Here is a 13,274-nt window from a genome sequence, read left to right as displayed (position 1 = left end):
GGTTCCGCCAGGCGCTTGGTCACCAGCCCAGAGCTACACTCCAGCGTGATCTGGTCACGGTCCCAGACTGAACTGTGGGCCCACAACATCATAGACTGGATTTTCCAGTCGAGAGATAACCCCACGGAGCAGGAAACTATTGGGACCGACCTCAGGTCACCCAGACATCCCCTGGAAAAGACTCGGGTTCCGCGGGTGCCCCAAGAGCCAGCCTGGAGCCAGAGCCGGGACCCAGGCGCCTGCACGGAGCCTTGCCTGCGTGCCTGATTCGCCACCTCAGATAGAACTGTGGGCACCAGGGCACCAGGCACCAGAGACTGCGTTTCACTGGCAGGTGCAAACTCACAGGGAGGGAAACGGCTGGTCTGATCTCAGAGCACTCAGCCGACACCCCCACCCCGAAATGGTCTAGGGAAAATTACCCAGTTTAGGCAGCAGCCAAGGCTCCAAACAGCCAGAAAGGTGGAGCCACAAGCGGGCATCTGTGCCTGTGGGTTCTACTCGCCACCCCAGACAGAACAGCGGTCCCCAAAGCAAAGACTGGGTGTCTCTGACAGAAGGAAACCCCCAGCGGAGGGGATCATCAGCTCTAACGCTTAGGACACCCAGCACCAAAAGACTCCCTGGATTCACACAGACTCTAGGCTCTAATGCAGGCAGGAGTGCTGTCTTCAGCCGCCATTATTGAGTTCCCCAAGGGCACTGGGACACACAGCTGCATCCTCAGACCTACAAAAGCCAGAGAGCCATTACAGCAGCCCTCAGATACTATGCCAAGGATCAACCAGTTATCCCTAGCTAGACTGTCAAAACTGTGGGAATCCCTGGTCCTTCAGGAGGGCTGCACCCACAGCGTCTGGACCAGAGCAGTGCCTGCAGCCGCCATCCCAGACAGGGACACACAGCTTCTGGTCCAGAGTGAGGCACCCAGCCTCCAGAACAGAGCAGCGCCCCCAGGCGCCAACTCAACCTAGGTGCACATCCCCAAGGCTCAGAGCTGAGCACTCAGGCTCCGGCCCAGAGACTTGCTGAGTGCACCTCTCACTTTCCCAGACAGAACTGTGTGCCCCAGGATAACAGACTGAGTTTCCCTGTTGGGAGAAAACCCCACAGCTAGGGAATCAGCAGGTTCTTCAAGAGGACTGTACCTGAAAATTTAGTGAGCAGCAGCACACTAAATTTATAACAAGAAACCCAGCAGTGGGGTAGCTGTCTTGAGAACTTCTATGGGTAAGAGGAGATCCCCCCCTGCCTAACAAAGACCACAGCTACTACTCAGGGCTATAAACCTGAGGTGAGCAGTGGCAACTCCTGGGAAACACTGGCCATACAGTGACCATAACCAAAAAGCAGAGAAGGACTCCTTCAGGAAAAATCATCTTCCGGCCAAGGGGATACTCCCTACCTCAGGACTCCAGAAAGCACAGAAACTAACAGCCAACACCTAAATCAGCCCAATGGGTAGAGGTCAGCGTAAAAGCTCAACCAACAAAAGACAGAGCAATATGGCATCTCCAGAACCCAGCCACCCAGGGAAGAACAGCCCTAGACAACGCAACATGATTGATAGAAAATCAAGAAGATGACCTTACATCTATGCTGATGAAGAGAATAATAGAGGAAACAGATAAAATACGTAAAGAATTAGAGGAAGGTAAAACCAAACAGATCATGGCTATCCGTAAAGAAATGGAGGAAGTTAAAGACAAGCAGATTATGGCCATCCGTAAAGAAATACGGGAAGATGCAGCCAAACACCTTGTGGCCTTCAGAGAAGAAATAATTAAATCACTGAAAGAAATCAAAGAGACAAAGTTGAAGGAACTAAAAGAAAAAGAGGAAAATACAGCATACAGGTGAAGGAAGTAAAGAAAACAACTCAAGACCTGAAGATAGAACTAGAAAAATTAAAGAAAACACAAATGGAGGAAATAATGGAGAGGAAGAATTTAGGGAAGAAAACAGGAACTACAGAGGTAAGCATAACCAACAGACTATAAGAAATGGAAGAAAGAATCTCAGGTGTAGAGGATACAATGGAAAAAATCGATGTATCTATCAAAGAAAATGTTAAATCCAAAAAATTCCTGACACAGACCGTCCAAGAAATCCAAGACAATATGAAAAGACAAAACCTAAGAATAATAGGAATAGAGGAAAAAGAAGACTCCCTTCTCCAAGGCCCAGAAAATATTTTCAACAAAATCATTGAAGAAAATTTCCCCAAGTTAAAGGAGAAGCCAATAAGGATACATGAGGCCTACAGAACACCCAACAAATTTGACCAGAAAAGAAAATCCTCCCGCCACATAATAATCAAAATAGTAAGTATACAGAACAAAGAAAAAATACTAAAAAATACTAAAATACTAAAAAATACTAAAATTTTTTAATACTAAAAAATACTAAAAATACTGCAAGGGAAAAAGGCCAAGTAACATATAATGGCGAACTCATTAAAATCACACCTGACTTTTCAACAGAAACTATGAAACCCAGAAGGGCCTGGACGGATATCATGCAGACCCTAAGAGAACACAGATGTCAGCCCAGGCTACTATACCCTGCAAAACTCTCAGTCCTCATAGACAGAGAAAACAAGATATTCAATGACAAAAACAAATTAAAACAATACCTACACACAAATCGAGCATTACAGAAGACACTGTAAGGGAAAATACAACCCAAGAAAATTAGCTTCTGTCAAGAAAACACAGGAAATAATTAACCTTACTACACTAAAACAAAAAGCAACCAAGCACACAACCTTATGAACACAGCCAACATCAAAATCAAAGGATCTAACAGCCACTGGTCATTAATTTCTCTCAACATCAATGGACTCAACTCTCTAGTAAAAAGACACAGATTAACAGAGTAGATACTTAAACAAAAGCCAGCAATCTGTTGCATACAAGAAACACACCTAAGGCACAAAGATAGACATTACTTGAGGGTAAAAGGTTAGAAGACGACTTTCCATGCAAATGGACCCAAGAAACAAGCAGGAGTAGCCATTCTAATATCTGATAAAATAGACTTTCAACCAAAATTAATAAAAAGACATGGGGAAGGACATTTCATACTCATCAAGGGAAAATTCCACCAGGAAGACATCACAATCCTGAACATCTATGCCCCAAATACAAGAGCACCCACATTTGTAAAAGAAACATTGATAAAATTTAAACCACATATAGATCCCCACATTTTAATAGTGGGAGACTTCAACACCCCACTCTCAACAAAGGACAGGTCAACAAAACAGAAATTAAACAAAGAAACAATATCTCTGAGAGACGTCATGAATCAAATGGACCTCACAGACATTTACAGAACTTTACACCCAAACACAAAAGAATTTACCTTCTTCTCAGCACCTCATGGAACCTTCTCCAAAATAGACCATATAGTTGGTCATAAAGCAAGCCTCAACAGATACAAGAAGACTGAAATAATCCCTTGTATCCTGTCTGATCACCATGGAATAAAGCTGGACTTCAACAACAACAGAAATAGCAAAAAGCCTACACACACATGGAAACTGAACAACTTGTTACTAAATGACAGCTGGGTCAGGGAAGAAAGAAAGAAAGAAATTAAAGTCTTCCTAGAACTCAATGAAAATGAAGACACAACATACCCAAACTTGTGGGACACAATGAAAGCAGTGCTAAGAGGAAAATTCATAGCACTAAGTGCCTTCAAGAAGAAATTCGAGACAGCTCATTCAAACAACTTAATGGCCCACTTAAAAACCCTAGAAAAAGAAGAAGCAGACACACCAAAAAGGAGTAGATGGCTGGAAATAATCAAACTCAGGGCTGAAATCAATCAATTAGAAACAAATAAAACAATTCAAAGAATCAATGAAACCGAGAGCTGGTTCTTTGAGAAAATCAACAAGATCGACCAATCCTTAGCCAAGCTAACTAAAAGGCAGAGAGAGACACCACCCAAATCAACAAAATCAGAAATGAAAAGGGGGACATAACTACAGACACTGAGGAAATCCAAACAATCATTAGGACTTACTTCAAAAGTCTATATGCCACAAAATTTGAAAATCTAAATGAAATAGACAATTTTTGTGATCGATTTGACTCACCAAAGCTGAATCAGGACCAGGTAAATCAATTAAATAGTCCTATATCCCCCAAAGAAATAGAAGCAGTCATCAAAAGTCTCCCATCCAAAAAAAGCCCAGGACCAGATGGCTTCAGCACAGAATTCTACCAGACCTTCAAAGAAGGGCTAACTCCAATTCTCTTCAAACTATTCCACAAAATAGAAACAAAAGGAACATTACCAAACTCATTCTATGAAGCTACAGTCACCTTGGTACCTAAACCTCACAAAGACTCAACAAAGAAAGAGAATTTCAGGCCAATCTCCCTTATGAACATTGATGCAAAAATACTTAACAAAATACTTGCAAACCGAATCCAAGAACACATCAAAGATATTATCCACTATGACCAAGTAGGCTTCATCCCTGGTATGCAGGGGTGGTTCAATATATGGAAATCCATCAATGTGATCCACCATATTAACAAACTGAAAGAAAAAAACCACATGATAATCTCCCTAGATGCTGAAAAAGCATTTGAGAAAATCCAACATCCATTCATGTTTAAAGTACTGGAGAGATCAGGGATATAAGGCACATATCTAAACATAGTAAAGGCGATATACAGCAAGCCTATAGCCAACATCAAACTGAATGGAGAGAAACTTAAAGCAATCCCACTGAAATCAGGGACAAGACAAGGCTGCCCACTGTCTCCATATCTCTTCAACATACTGCTGGAAGTCCTTGCTAGAGCAATAAGACAGTTGAAGGAGATCAAGGGGATACAGATGGGAAAGGAAGAAGTCAAAGCATCACTATTTGCAGATGATATGATAGTATACGTGAGTGACCCCAAAAACTCTACCAGGGAACTCCTACAGCTGATAAACACCTTCAGCAAAGTGGCCAGATACAAAATTAACTCAAAAAAATCAGTAGCACTCCTGTGTACAAAAGACAAAAGGGCTGAGAAAGAAATTAGAGAAACAACACCATTCACAATACCCACAAATGACATAAAGTACCTTGGTGTAACCCTAACCAAGCAAGTCAAAGACTTGTATAAAAAAAAATTTCAAGTCTCTGAAGAAAGAATTAGAGGAAGATATGAGAAGATGGAAAGATCTCCCATGCTCATGGCTTGGTAGGATTAACATAGTAAAAATGGCCATCTTACCAAAAGCAATCTACAGATTTAATGCAATTCCCATCAAATTGCCCACACAATTCTTTACAGACCTGGAAAGAAAAATTCTCAACTTCATATGGAATAACAAGAAACGGAGAATTGCTAAAACAATCCTCTACAATAAAAGATCTTCTGGAGGTATCTCCATCCCTGATCTCAAGCTGTACTATAGAGCAACAGTTATAAAAACTGCATGGTACTGGAATAGAAACAGAATGGTGGATCAATGGAACCAAACAGAGGACCCAGAAATAAACCCACACACTTACGGACACCTGACCTTTGACAAAGAAGCCAAAACCATACAATGGAAAAAAGATAGCATCTTCAACAAATGGTGCTGGTCCAACTGGATGTCTACATGTAGAAAAATGAAAATAGATCCATACTTATCACCCTGCACAAAACTGAAGTCCAAGTGGATCAAAGACCTCAACATAAAACCAGACACATTAAATCGGCTAGAAAAAAAAGTGGGGAATACCCTAGAACTCATTGGTACAGGAGAAAACTTCCTGAACAGAACACCAACAGCACAGGCTCTAAGAGCAACAATCAATAAATGGGACCTCATGAAACTGAAAAGCTTCTGTAAAGCAAAGGACACCGTCATCAAAACAAAGCGACTGCCTACAGATTGGGAAAGAATCATCACCAACCCTTTATCTGACAGAGGACTCATATCTAATTATATATATTAGATATGAACTAAACAAGCTGAAAAGCAACAAACCAAGTAATCCACTTAAAAAATGGGGAACAGAGCTAAAGAGAGAATTCTCTGTAGAGAAATATCGAATGGCAGAGAAGCACTTAAAGAAATGCTCAACCTCATTAGCCATTAGGGAAATGCAAATCAAAATGACCCTGAGATTTCATCTTACACCCATCAGAATGGCCAAGATGAAAAACTCAAGGGACAACACATGCTGGAGAGGTTGTGGAGAAGGGAACCCTTCTCCATTGCTGGTGGGAATGTAAACTGGTACAACCACTCTGGAAGTCAATCTGGCGCCTTCTCAGACAACTAGGAATAGCGCTTCCTCAAGATCCAGCCATACCACTCCTAGGCATATACCCAAAAGAGGCTCAAGTACACAAAAAGGACATTTGCTCAACCATGTTTGTAGCAGCTTTATTTGTAATAGCCAGAAGCTGGAAACAACCCAGATGCCCCTCAACTGAAGAATGGATGCAGAAACTGTGGTACATCTATACAATGGAGTATTACTCAGCAATGAAAAATAAGGAAATCATGATATTTGCATGTAAATGGTGGGACCTGGAAAGGATCACCCTGAGTCAGTTGTCCCAGAAGCAAAAAGACACGCACGGTATATACTCACTCATATAAACATACAACATAGAATAAACCCACTAAAATCTGTACATCTAAACAAACTACGTAAAAGAGAGGACCCTAACTAAAATGTTCAATCCCCATCCTGAAAGGCAAAGAGGATGGACATCAGAAGAAAAAGAAAACAGGAAACAATCTCGGAATCTGCTACAGAGGGCCTCTGAGAGCCAGAAGAAAACAGGAAACAACCTTGGAACCTGCCACAAAGGGCCTCTGAAAGCCTCTGCAGTATAGACTGTCAAAGCAGATGCTGAGCCTGATGGACAACTGATGGGCAGAGTGAATGGAATTTTACGTAAGAAGTGGGAAATAGTAAGAGCTGGAGGGGACGGGAACTCCACAGCAGAGCAACAGAACAAGATAATTTGAACACAGGGGTCTTCCCAGAGACTCATACTCCAACCAAGTACCATGCGTGGAGATAACCTAGAACCCCTGCACAGATGTAGCCCATGGCAGTTCAGTGTCCAAGTGGGTTACATAGTAATGGAAAGAAGGACTGCCTCTGACATAATCTGATTGGCCTGCTCTTTGATCACCTCCCCCTGAGGGGGGAGCAGCCTTACCAGGCCACAGAAGAGGACAATGCAGCCACTTTTGATGAGAACTGATAGACTAAGATCAGAAAGGAGAGGAGAACCTCCCCTATCAGTGGACTTGGGGAGTGGCATGCATGCAGAAAGGGGAGGGAGGGTGGGATCAGGAGGGGAGGAGGGAGGGGCTTATGGGGGGATACAAAATGAATAAAGTGTAATTAATAAAAATAAAAAAAATAAAAATTAATGGCAAATTAATAAGGAAAAATGTATAATTATCTCTGAGTTCTCCATGGAGACTGAAATATATCCTTTTTTTATTTTATTTATCTATGGTGGCAGGTATTAGTCTATTCTATGAGGAAAAATATAAATGAGGAAAGTATTGAGAATTGAAATCTACAAGTATTAGAGAAATATATATACATATGCTTGATTAGTTCTTTAAGATAAGTAGAATACATACACAGGGTGTCACATTATAAAAAGAAGCTCAAGGGAAAATCCACCCAAGGTCTAAAGGGTGCAAATGAAACAGTGAGATGGACACAGAACCGGAGCACTACACTTGGATCTTTTTAATCACCTCCAGGGATACCAGCCACCTGTCCGAAGGCGAAATATACTCAGAGCCCAGATGACAGAGAAGACTGTAGATTTTTTCAAAAAGAGTTTGAAAGATGTCAAGTCTTAGTGGAATCATTATATTTGAGCCACTGCAATCAGATGCTGATTGAAAACTGCGTACAACATTTTAAATGAATTACACTGTGCCATCCCTAATGGGAATTCACATTTTCATGCTACCTTTTATTTTTTTTTACCATAAAAAGCATAAAATGATGTAATATATCCAACAAAATGTTTATGTAATATATTACATATATTATAATATTATATATTAATATTACATAAGAATAGCAGTCATATTAGAAAGGTATAATACTTAACACTATTTTAATACTTTTTAAATCTATGAAAATTGCTTAAAAATATAACTTATTTTTTAAAAAAAGAAGAAAATGCAACTTTAAGAAAAAAAAACAAATGAGGCACTAATGATGGGTGATTGAAATCACAAATAAAATACATAAAAAATTTACCCAAAGAACTTCAGAAACACACAAAATACTTGTATAGTCCTTTAGTTTCAGAAACATTGAAAATTAAATTGCCAGTGTTTCATAATCATGACTAATTTCATGCTGTAAATGTAAAACTATAAAAAGGATTATCAAGAAGTTTTAATAAGACGAATTTGAGTCAACCAAAATTTTCACCTATAAACTAACTAATATAATGTACACTTTGTTATGTCTAAGAGCAGGAACAAATTCTAAATTTCTGGTCAAACACTGGATAAGAATTGTTTATTGAGGAATAGCACCAAAGATAAAACTGTCCAAATTTACCTGCAAGCATTCAATACAAAAACAAACAAACAAACAAACAAAAAAAACAAGCTGAACAGTGTGGTAATTCTCAGTGACTCTGAACCTCTAGGAGTTCCAAATACAAACAGGTTAGAGAACAGAAGCGAAGTTCAATGAATTTGCGCAAACAAATATTGCTTTAGGGAAAACACAGGAGGCTGAGAAAGAGCTTCATTATTCCTTTCACTTCTAAAACCTGAGTGAAACATGCATGGAAGTCATCTTGCCACTTGGGGAGGAATGGCCAGCACACTCCACAGATGAGCCCGCTGGAAAATCGAGGGTTGTGTATGGAGCAGTTGTTACTATCTTGCCAGTGGCAGGTATGTTTTCTCAAAGAAAACTAAATAGTCAGAGGCTGGTCCATGCCATTTCATGAGCATGGCTCATAAGTTCAGAAGCACCTCCCTTCGCCACACTGAGTCCTTCTTTCGGTCTCCTCCCCTGCACATCTCTCACACTGCCACAGCTGTGGTATTCACACCCCCCAGTTCAACATGTTTTCTCAAGAGGGTTACCATAGTTTAATCTGAAATCCTCCAGAAGGCCCCAGAAGGTAGAGCAAGACATCTGCTGTACCAGGCACCCCTACCGTGATGTCCCACAGCAAAGCCAAAGCAGTGGGGCTAACACTCGCAGACTGACACCTGTAAAACTGTGGCCCACAACAAGCACTCTCCCTTTCTAAGTATCTGGGTTATGTGTTAGTACAGCACAAAGCAAGCTGCCGCAAAGGCTCACCCTAAAAAGAATTTTTGGAAAATGGTTATAAAGGACTGAAAACTCAGCTGCAGGGCCCTTCGTTAATACCAAATCCCACGGCCCATCACTCCTGCCCGTGTCATGTGGGTGTCTGCTTTAATCACACTGCTTTCCCCTTTAAACTTTATCTTCTCAGTTCGAGTTCTTTGTGACATGTGAACGCCCAGTACTAGAGAATAGTGATGAAATTGATTAAACTAATTGACCATTGGCAATGTAAAGCAGTAACATCCCGAGAGAATAAGTTCAAGAGAAAGTACTTAAGAAACTGATATTTTAAATGTTCACAATAAAAAGTTAATACAAACATTTTCAAATACTGTCTCATTTAATCCTCAGGAGACCATATGCCATTATAGCTTTCTTCTGTAGAGGGGAAACAGTAATCAGAAGAGCTGTGGTGACCAGCACAGCACAATACCCCTTAAGATGCAAGAGTGGCACAACACCTTTGTGTGACCAACAGCTCTCTAACTGGACTTGAGGCCCACTCAATAAAATGGAAACCTAGCCAACTACCGAAGGCTAGGAAAGTCATGGATCTTGACTGTGAACTTACAACTGCCACTTAACTAAATCAACACAATTCACAAGCACAGTCTAAATGTTTATACTTACTCCCCCAGAGAAGTCTAATTCTGATCCCTCCTCAAAGAAACCTCTCTTTGCAACAAGGACCATCACAAGCATTACCCTTGGGTGCCAAAGATCTAAGTTAGGGTCTCCATGCTTGCATGACAGGTACTTTATTGACTGAGCCATCACCCCAGCCTCAAAGAAAGTTTTATGCATAGGACATCTAAACAGAACAGTGAGCTTTCTAGACACCTAAAAACAGTCATAAGAAACATGGACAGTGGAAGTCTTAAATGTCACTAGGGTTTATAACCTGGTATTAGATCAGATTGTATGTACTTTACATGAAATATTCACCCCTCTGCTTAAATGTCAAGAACTAAATCATCACCTGGGCTGCCGATCCTTCACCTCTGCTACAAGGGCGCTCCAGCGCTGGTTTAAATCTGCCAGCTTATCCTTCAGGAAGCTTGCATCTGAGGCGGGGAGTCTCTGCACAATGCTCTCCCCCTTCTGGTTTACAGCTATGACATTGGGCTGGTGGCTGCTGAGGCCCTCTTCCAGTTCCTATGACAGATTAAACATTATAAATTTCCACCACTAAATCAAACTGTTCAGATCTCTTCAGCGCATGCCATATTGCAGCATCAACTTAACAGCTATAGAAACAAATTTATGGGAGAGCTGTTTATGTGAATAAACATATGAGAATGCCTTTTTAAATAATTTAATTACATTTCCAGGGACACATGGAAATGAAGGCTCTCTGGAAACTGAACCCATCCTCATGTATAATCAGACAGAATACACTCACATAGGATGCCTTAGTAACAAGAAACAAGTATCAGTTGTTTACTTCCAAACAGGAGCATCAAGCACATTTGGTCAAAGTGGGGAACTGCCCATCTTCTTCCAAAGGAATACATAAAAGCAGCTTGTAATCCATGTGCTTGCACGCTCAGACACACAGATACACACAAACACACACACACACAAATATCTGACCACTAAATCTTTATATCAAGCCATTTATAAAAATTTTCAATGTGCATTTTATTGAGATGCTGCCTCAGTCAGAAAAATTTTAAAGGATCGGGTTGTAGGCTACTTTAAAGTTGAATCTAAATATTTATCTGTAACTCAAAACTTCAAAAGATGCATTATCATGTTGATAAGCAAGAAGGACGCATTGTTTTTGACTCCCCATGAACTGTCTATAGGAAATACATTTTTAAAATGTAGTGCAACAAGAAGTACTTTCGGCAATGGAAATCTGAACCTCCGTTTGCTCCATTACTCTCCTCAGTGATCTATTATGTTGGCAGGGCTGACTCTGCTGGTTGCAAAGCTGAGTCCTACAAGAGGCTCACCTTGTCCATCAAGGATAATATACTTTGATGACATTTTCAATAATTCAAAAATAGAACAATGGGGTGCCTAAGTGTTTAGAGACACAAAGCAGAGGTGAGGTGAGGGCGCATATATTTTTCTGCCTTTGATTTAGTCTTAAATACAATTTTTTAATTACTCTGAATATAAAATTTCCAGAAGAGAAATGTCTTTGAAATATTTTAAAAGACATCTGTTTCTCACATTAGTGGTTTAAAGGTGCCTTCTTTCTTTGTAACTTCTCTAAAATCTGGATTAAAAACTACATAGTAGCTAGTGTTTCACAGAATTTTAAAACTGGGAACTAGATGTAGAACAAAAACTACAGTGATATTTGTATATGTGAAAAATCAATAGACATGGTTCCAACCTCTGTAATGTCTATCAGCAACTGCATCTAAACCAGCCTGCAAGCTTCCTGGGCTAAGAAGCGCTCACCAGCTGCCGGGTCCTGGCTTTCTCCATGTCCAGGCCGCCATCTGGAGCACAAGAGTCTATCAGCAGGTGTTCAGCTTCAGATATCCACTGTGTGAGGTCATCAAGATCGTGATGGAACTGCCTCCATTCCTCCACAGCCCTGCCAAAAGACCTGGGGCACAAGAAAGAATCAGAAGAGCTTCGAGCTTTGCAGAACAACCTGGAAGCAACTTTTCTTTCAAAATAATTATTCAAACACTCAAATCTCATTTTAACGGGAGTTCAAATTGAGTGAAATCACAGCCTCAGGCTTAACAAAACTCATTTTCACGGTAGGTTGTATTTACTAATTCCTTTTTTGAGATATGAACCTCGTGCCAAATACAAAACAGTGTTGACTTCCACCCCACGAATTTATCTGCCTCCTCCCTGCCCATTCTTTCTGCTTTTTAAAAAGATTTTGTTTTACCTTCTCTGAATTACACAGCCACTTCTGATCAATTGTAGGCACATTAATCAATCCAATTTTATACCCTTACCATTTAAGTACCATGAAACATAAAAACATGATTGATTATTCTAGTCTCTTAGAAAGCTTTACTGATAGAAGGCTTTATTTCAAGTTAAAACAAAGCAAAAACAAGTTAAAATATAGTACAAGAAAAGAATAATTACTCTAGAACATTTAAGGAAAATTTTTCATACTGGGTGAAAAAAAAATCCACAACTTAAAAATGAAACTATGGTATTTAGCTAAAATGAAAGGTACAGTAAAGCATAATTAGCAGAACTAAATCAATACAAAATAACATAATTTTAAATTATGACATTCTTACTAACAGTAAGGACAATGAAAAGTTATTGGGGAAAATTGGTCATTTGTTTACGAATGATGAGGCAAAACAGAGAAATTGTTTAACTGGAGGAGCACAAACAGTTGCCTAAAGGTCACGTGAAGAATAGAGGAGTGTGCACAGCACTCACGGTACTAAGGGTGGAGCTACTGAGATGTGGCCTGAATACACAGTACACGCCCAATTCAAATTCCGACAGCTCAATAAGTGGGAATTTTAAATCAAGCAACTAAGACTGTTTTCCGAACACATATTATTATTTCCTCACACACAGGAAATGTAAGAAACGGATATGTAAGTTTTGTTAATTTTATGCCATCAAAAAGGAAACAACTGTAAGATACAATTTTATGAAACCAAATTTGCTGTACATCAAAGGGTACACACAAGTTTAAGCGACGTACAAATACTTACACAATAAACAAAACTACAAATACCATCTTCAAGGTAGAAAAATATTTTGAACTGTTAAGTAGCAATCCCTTGGTTTAAAAGATGAACCACACTGTAATATTGGTGAAATATTCCTGTCCATGTTAGCCAGAGTTCGAAAGGAAGGGTGTGTCTATAAATACCACTGGCAGGGTATAGTAGCCAAGCTCAGGTTATAATACAGAGTTTCCACATATTTACTTGTTTTAATTGACTTCATCTAATAACCAGTGTGAATATGAAATAGGCTCATG

The 13,274-nt window shown here is 40.0% G+C and overlaps 1 protein-coding gene across 2 annotated transcripts in view; it reads right to left on the bottom strand.

Moving 5' to 3' along the window:
* Positions 1-13,274, bottom strand: part of Utrn (utrophin) — a 538,848-nt gene that overhangs the window by 300,274 nt on the left and 225,300 nt on the right. For both annotated transcript variants that reach the window (XM_055627734.1, XM_055627735.1), the window contains exons 42-43: positions 11,756-11,906; positions 10,320-10,495 (exon numbers count right to left, since the gene is read on the bottom strand). In XM_055627734.1, the coding sequence (XP_055483709.1) occupies positions 10,320-10,495; positions 11,756-11,906 (327 nt within the window). The remainder of the gene's footprint in view (positions 1-10,319; positions 10,496-11,755; positions 11,907-13,274) is intronic.

This window comes from Psammomys obesus, unplaced genomic scaffold, assembly GCF_907164565.1.
Source record: "Psammomys obesus unplaced genomic scaffold, mPsaObe1.curated_primary_1811, whole genome shotgun sequence".
NCBI lineage: Eukaryota > Metazoa > Chordata > Mammalia > Rodentia > Muridae > Psammomys > Psammomys obesus.
Note: the sequence above shows the minus strand (reverse complement) of the source record. Positions and strands in the feature narration are given on the sequence as shown.